General features: G+C 40.2%; 2 protein-coding genes across 2 annotated transcripts in view; both read left to right on the plus strand.

Moving 5' to 3' along the window:
• Positions 1 to 7,500, plus strand: part of LOC138036984 (uncharacterized) — a 118,955-nt gene that overhangs the window by 84,892 nt on the left and 26,563 nt on the right. The window lies entirely within an intron of this gene.
• The window catches only part of LOC138038600 (uncharacterized), an 80,760-nt gene that overhangs the window by 60,191 nt on the left and 13,069 nt on the right, over positions 1 to 7,500 (plus strand). Inside the window, exons 15-17 of the mRNA XM_068884572.1 lie at positions 2,337 to 2,584; positions 3,349 to 3,514; positions 5,517 to 5,737. Of these exons, the coding sequence (XP_068740673.1) occupies positions 2,337 to 2,584; positions 3,349 to 3,514; positions 5,517 to 5,737 (635 nt within the window). The remainder of the gene's footprint in view (positions 1 to 2,336; positions 2,585 to 3,348; positions 3,515 to 5,516; positions 5,738 to 7,500) is intronic.

Below are 7,500 nucleotides of genomic sequence, written 5' to 3' on the forward strand. Positions count from 1 at the left end.
TTGCTTTCAGAAGATGCTCTCTGCTGTTGTAATTCTTCTTGACCCTCTATTTACTATTTAATTCACCAGTACCACTTGTTTGCTTTGTTTATCAGGAATCTCCCAGTCTTGCAAATGACCCTATTTATTTTAAGACGTTAGAGGCAGAAGTATTACACTCGCTCCAAAGGATTAAGCGTGAAATAGGAACAAAACGACCTCTGAAGGCCAACATTTGGTGTCAGTTCGGAACCGTTCTTATTCGCCAGGGTGATGAAGGTATCATTTTCACTATTGCGACTGACACACGTGAAATAATCTGTGCTCAACATTTGATATGAATGTTGTAAACTTGTGCGAGAAAGACAATTGCTAAAAGATAGTGTTTATCTGCTGTTTCTTGCTTTATTTGCGTGCATACAAATGGTTAACCAGGTATAGTTCGACGGATAATATTTGCTCGGACTCAGGTCCGAACAACTTAGGCCGAAATTTCGGATGAAATGTCTAAACTTTACAGACGCGTAAAACACCGAAAATTCTGAATTTTTGACCCAATTAATCGAGCCCAACTAACTCACGAAAATAGAAAAGATTCCGAGAAATGGGAGTCTCGTTGAACACCTCTTCCCCCTTGGTGTGCCTGAGCCTCTTGTACATGGCTAGGGTTGGAATTTTTTTTATTACCGGGGATCGACAATTGATTTTAAAAACTTATGCATATTACTTCCTTGTTGGTTAGGCCCTGGCGGCGAGTGGAGTATTGAAAATGCTTTGGGGAAGCTCGTGGAGGGAAGTGAGTGGAAGACATTATTTAGAGGAGGAGTCAACCTGGATGAGAAATTTGTGGAACAGCGTTTGTGCAATCAGTCCCTTCCCGAATACGAAGACTATCAATCAAAATACGAGTTAACATTTCCAACGCCAAATGGGGGTCGATTAACTTTCAAGGTGAGGCCAAAAGCCCATTACCGCGACTATGAGCAGAAATCCACACGGAAATCATACCAAAAACAGCAAAAAACACATGGATTGAGAGACGCTTACGAATGGTGGATGATTTCCAAGAGGCTTATCGAAAAATTTCCAGATAATTGCGAAGATCACTTCTTTCTTACGTCTATAACCCACACTTCAAATATTTAGTTCGGACTGATTTCGATACTTTTGCATTTAGAGATATTGCTTGCCTCGTAGGTTTCTCGTAGGGTTATTGGGATACCATTGATGGACAGCATAGAGTTATGAGCAAAAAAAGGGCATTCCCTCGTGTTTCCTCTTCGGATGAAGTGTTTCAACATGTTTGTTTGTTTGGTTTTTGTTGGCTATACAGCTGCAGGAAAGTACATCCAAAACCAGGTCAAGCGCTGTTCACTACCTCAAAGATTCGCTCTTTCTCATTAGATAACAAGTCTGGTGCATGATGGAGGCTTACCATCGTTTTGTAGTATAATGAAGTGGGTTGTACTTAAAGTGAACGCTGTAGACTGGACTAGTCTTTTCTGTTCCAGGTATGGGTCATGAAGAAGAATGTGGGAAAAACGTTGGAGAGTATAATATTCCCCTTTACTGACCTAAAGAACATTTTGGATGAGGTATGCTTTGAAGACGAGTTTACGAGCTCTCGATGCCGTGGATGGTTTTTTTTACCATCTCAAAGATATCTAAGAGCAGATATCTTATTTCCTGGCTGCGAATTTGATTGCAGACTCACTATTCGTGCACTAGCAGGTATGTGAAGTATATTCATGACCCTTTGCCATTGCGCGTACATTGTCGTCGAACCTCAACATCATATCTTTGAGATATCATTAAAAGCATTGTATTTACCGGCCACAGGTGCTGCATTCATTATTGCTCCAGGCACCAAATTGCAAGAGGTGTCTGCTTTATACCCTTTTGGAGGTGAAAAGAGGCAGCCTCTCCGGCTTTACGCGAAGAGAAATAAAGGGCCAGCTACAAGCCTCGAAGGCCCAACAGGCTGGCGCTTATCTCTGGTTTCTGTCGAATGAACCGACTAGGAGTATTTCTATTTCCCCCTGAATGGGATGCTAGTCCATCGCAGGGTTACCCCCAACATTAACTTCGCCGATACCCAGTTACACACCTGACTGGAGAGAGGCACCGTGAGAGTAAAGTGTCTTGCCCAAAAACAAAACGCAATGCCTCCGAACAAGACCCGAACTCGATCAGGAGTCGAGCGCAGTAACAATGAGGCCAACGCGCCTCCCAAAAGAAAGCTTTGTGAAATTCCTGCTGGCTGAGACTTTGCCTGGCCTCTTTTATTTAATAGGAAAAGGGACATTTCAATCCGGCTAATGTATTTACCTGGTTTCGTTACTTTCCCGTGATTTTAGACAGTGGTTTCCACATGGACTTTGTGCCCGAAGACGACATAAGAAGCACTTTGCTGAGGTATCTCTCCAAAGTGACTTTTTCAGATGAAGATGAATTTGGACTTCGTCTTCCAGATGAGAAACTACCAGATGGATTTAAGCTGTCGTTTATGCGTTGTTCAAAACGAACTGTGTATCGTTTGTCGGAAGATGTTTCAATCATTCTCTCAAAGGAGAGTACGGGCATGTATGGAAGAGACATCAAAAAGGTGTGATTGCGACCGCCTTCTTCATGTTAACCTTGATTTCTTTTGGGAGGGGGCATGTTCCTGTTGAGGGCTTTCATTGTAATCCAGGCACTTCATTAAATTTCAACCCAGGGGATGTGAGGGGGGGGGGGGGAATGGTTAAGGGAAAGGGGTAATGGGAAGTTATGCAATCCAATGAATTCAAATCCTGTTATGTTGAAGGCAGAACCTTATAACATCATCCAAGAATACAATTGTCGTTCATCATGAATACAAAAGATGTAAACTTTGGCCATATAAATCTATAACTGAAAAAAAAAAAATTCGATTAAAAACGTTATTACACCTTTTGCCTTTTGTTAACAGAAAACAGAAATTCATTTTATTTTGCGTGAATTCAATAACATCTTAGGTAGTACATATTCACCAATAAGTGTTTTCGTTAACTCTTGAATCATCCGTTGGTCCATTTGCGCAATTGTCATACTAATGCATCCTTAATAACATCATTGGAATGTTATCAAAAAAAAGAAAAAACAAATTAGTCAGTCCTGTCTGACACTACTGAAGGAGCAGGCAAGAAAATGGTTGCTCCTTAAAATGTAGGCGGGCGGAAAATCTTACAATCTGCCTAATACACACCTTTGAGATTTTTTAACTTCATGTACAAAATCAATTCATTTTAGCTGTCTCTTGTAGTCAGTTCGCTTTTTATCACAACTTGTTCGTAGTTATCTAGCATAACCAATCTGTTGGAAGGAAGCAAAAGCATTTTTCGTTTTTAGGAGACCGACGTCTACATGTATCTTTATTGCAAAGAATGGGACGAGTTGCTTAACAGTGAAAATTGGGAGCCTGAAGAAGTAATAAGAAAGCTTCCTGATTTCTTCCGCTTTGTGAAGAAAGTCCAAAGTTCTATCATGGACAAAATGAAACATGAAGGCGCCACAGGTTTGTAATATAATTACTGTAAATTAATCATGTTAATCTGGTTGTGGAGTGAAGATAGCTACGGAGATAGCTACAGTTTAGAGATAGTTACGTTTTGGATTCAACAGACTGACTGTTCCAAGGGCGTAACCACTGCATTAAAGAATTGTTGGCCGTGTGTTTTTCATGAAACGAATATTGTTAGAGGCCAAAATACTACCATAACAACGTTCTTATTAAGGATTTCTTTGGCCGAGTTTTTATTTCGCTCTCACCCACAGGTGCTGTACACTTTGCAATTTTTCTTGCAGCTTGTCTCGCAACGCCATTTCTACAAACGTTCTGACATTACAAAACAAGTTGTTTTACGGGTGTTACACTAAGCAACATTTTATGCAACTTGTCTCATTTCGATGATCACATGAGGTTAAGGGAAAATTTTCATCGGCTGGTGGCGTAAACTGTTGAGACACAAGTTGCGGAACAGATTTTACACTGCGCAATGCTTAAAAAAATCGTTGCAACCGTTGCGGAAAGTAGAACTCAATTCTACTTTCCGCAACGCTTTCTGCAACTGTTTCGCAACGTTTTTGGGTGTTGCAAAGTATGTTACATTGGGCAATGATTCGTGCAACTTGTCTCGCAATGGCGTTGCAAAACGAAATTGCACAGTATTCCAGCATTCATGAAAGTCCCTTTTTGACTTATGGCTGTTTCTGCTTAGGTGGCCTCATAAACCACAAGCCCTTTTAGAGACACCGCCAAGCCGGTCACTGACTTACTGACTTACTGGACTGAAGAGATTCCTGAATCCTCTTCGGTTTGTTGATTTTCAAGAGATTTGTGGACGGCCGGGTTCATTTGGTGTTTAAAACGTATATATCTGGGCATAACCAAGTATTGTGCGAGCGTTTAAACGAGATTCCCAAATGAATACGCGTTTGGCATAATTATTTTTTAATCACTAAAGGATGCCACTTCTAAAATCAGAAAGTGGATCAAGGTCTCAGTGAAAGTGGTCATCGCAGTTGTGAAGCACCTTGCGAAAGATGCCCTTAAAAACTCCCGAACTACTCCGCAGTTGAAATACTGCTTTCTGTCAGTATTACATTTATCTAGCAAGGGATACAATACGAACTTACAAGTGACCAGCTCCCAGATGACTTGACAGCTAAGATGGTAGGGCAAGTGCGGCGCAGCTAATTTCCGTTTCGTAAACGGTCGTTGCCATTTTTCACGGTCGATGCCGTTCTTAGTAAAGAAGAATTTTCATTCAGCTAGCTTTCCGTGAATTGTTAGGGTTAGCTTCATTTCAATACTTAGAAATTGCGATGTCCTAAGGGGTGCAGGGATGGCGCAGTGGTGAGAGCACTCGCTTCCCACCAATGTGGCCCGGGTTCGATTCCCAGACTCGGCGTCATATGTGGGTTGAGTTTTTTGGTTCTCTACTCTGCACTGAGAGGGTTTCTCCGGGTACTCCGGCTTCCCCTTTCCTCAAAAACCAACATTTGACTTGATTTGCTTTCATTGTTAATTTCAGTTTACAGTGTCCCCAATTAGCGCTCCAGCGCTAGAACGACTAGACACTTACCGGTAAATAAAGTTCCTTAAAGTTCCTGTTCGAAGCGGTTATTTGGTAGTGAAGTGGTTGTGTTTTCTCTTCAGCTATTGAACCGAGACCGATATCAAAAATTTGGTTTTATCAACGGAGTTGATAATGTAAATTGGCCACCGTACAGAGATTCTATAAGCTTTTAGAATCTCCGTACGGTGGCCAATTTACATTATCAACTCCGTTGATAAAACCAAATTTTTGTATACTACTTCACCACCGACGCAGCACCACAGTTTCGTTAGAGACTACCCCTTCCGAGACCGATATCATTCATTCAAGTTTTTTTTTTCTAAGGTCCTTTTTTAAATTCTAAGTGATATACGCTGCTAATCTAGTCATAGATAAAGCGTATTTTTCCTCATTTTCTCCTGCTTACTGGACTGAAAAGATTCCTGAATCCTATTATAGCCACCTACTGTGTGAAACACAAAGAGAAAATGGCGGACTTTGTAGATGTGCCCGAAGATTTAAAGGGTCATGTCATTGGAACGGGAGGCAATACATTCAGATCAATTCAGGAGAGATCTGGAGCAAAAGTGCTTAGCCTTTCAAGAGCCGAGGAAGGATTTTGGGTGAAAGGAACTAGAGAGCAAAGGGAATACGTGCAGAATCTTATCTTGGAAAAGGTGGTAAGTAGTAGGTTAAGGACTACAGTGGCATGCTCGCCTATTTTATGAGTTAACAATCTCGTCTTTTTTAATTTACATGTAGATTTACACTCCAAATGTCTTCGGCTTCCCTGGAGTCAGCCTTCTCAACTTTTGTGGGCTTACTTTTTTCATCGTTTTTATTTTATTAACTAAACTACCAATACTCTATAAAATTGCTGTCAAAGGCATTTTTTCTCAGAGGCTTATTTTAATTTATCAGATTGAGAGAAGTGAAAATATAAAGGGAACTTTAAGAAAAAATTAAAAAATAAATAATTATCAGCACAAAAAAGAGAAAATTAAAGAACATTACGGAAACTTGGATAAAATGTCAAAATGGAAGCACTAAAAAGGAAAATAATTTATTTAATTTGCCGATGGAATCTATAGAATTCAAGTAAAAATAAAGAATACTCAAAGTTGTCTTATTTAGGGAAATTACCAGGGGAGCGAATCACTAGTCAGGTGTGATGACCACTACACTATCAGGACAACCATGCTGGCAACACGGCTGATTGAGCACTTAGTGTGTGGCATTTATGTGGGACTCCATTTACGTGGCATTTACGTGGGACTTTCTATATAGTTGTACTGTTTTACTTCTCGTTTTATAGCCTGCATGACCTTCGCATTCGTCGCTTTCGTTACGTTCCGGAATGTGAAATTTGTGTTAATCTGGACAGCTTTTAAGTTACATCATTGGCCTCTGTTGTGCATAAATTCTGACATCTGAACTTTGAGCTATGTCATCGTTTTGTGCAATTTCGCTTGCGTAGTAGAATTTTAAAGGAATTATTATCCGCATTACAAAGAAATCGTCGTTATTAGAACTATTACAAAACTGAAATGAGTTTCGTAAAACGCATTTTTTTTTTTTCAAATGTGCTGCTATTCTTCCTGCGGAGTGAGCGAAGCAAGCGATCATTAACATAGTGATCCTGCTTTCGATGATAGACGTGCACGTGACTGGTGATAATTAGAAAAAGTACGATGAAACCGTTAAACACTTTATTTTTAAATGTTGTGCGACTCATGCAATTGAAACTGACTTCAGTTAAGCTTGCCATGTGCTTCAAGCTGTAGCGCTGATTATAGTATCAATTTCGTTTCTTTCTGCATACAGCTTAGACTGCATCTGATGGATCTTTCGATTCCCGCGATCTGGGACGAGGGTAGTTTGTAGTGTCTTGCTTTCTCATTTTTACCTTATGCATAAATTTCAAATGAATGGTAGCTTATTAGCCAGGGTTTTGTATTTTCTTTTCGTCTACATTTCCCCCACTCCATCACGGTCTGGAAAGGGGAAGGTCTGTCTGGGTAAAGGTCGGCACATTGACGGTACTTCCATTCTCTCAACAAACTAAAATAAGTCCCACTGACTACAATACGCTGTTGCTGCCATTATCAATGATAAATGGTGTCACTATGTCCTTTCATGGGGCTATTTATGTTTGATTGTTTTCTCAGAAACAATGCATAGTTATCTTGACCACAACTTACCATTTTAAATCAAAGAGATCGCACTTACTTAAATGATTCAGAGTCTACTCAATGGCAAAGTATATATTTCAATCAGTGACATGAAATGTATTAAGAAGTTCATGCTCGTATCCTCAAACTTTTGTTTCCTTTCTTTTTTCCAGTGGGGTCCAGATGGGGGTCCACACTTAGTACCATCCCTGCTCAAGGCCTATTAAAATCTCCTTTCAATTCCACGCACGGTCCGTTCTTAAATTACCGCA

Source organism: Montipora capricornis, chromosome 2, assembly GCF_036669925.1.
Source record: "Montipora capricornis isolate CH-2021 chromosome 2, ASM3666992v2, whole genome shotgun sequence".
NCBI classification, from domain to species: Eukaryota; Metazoa; Cnidaria; class Anthozoa; order Scleractinia; family Acroporidae; genus Montipora; species Montipora capricornis.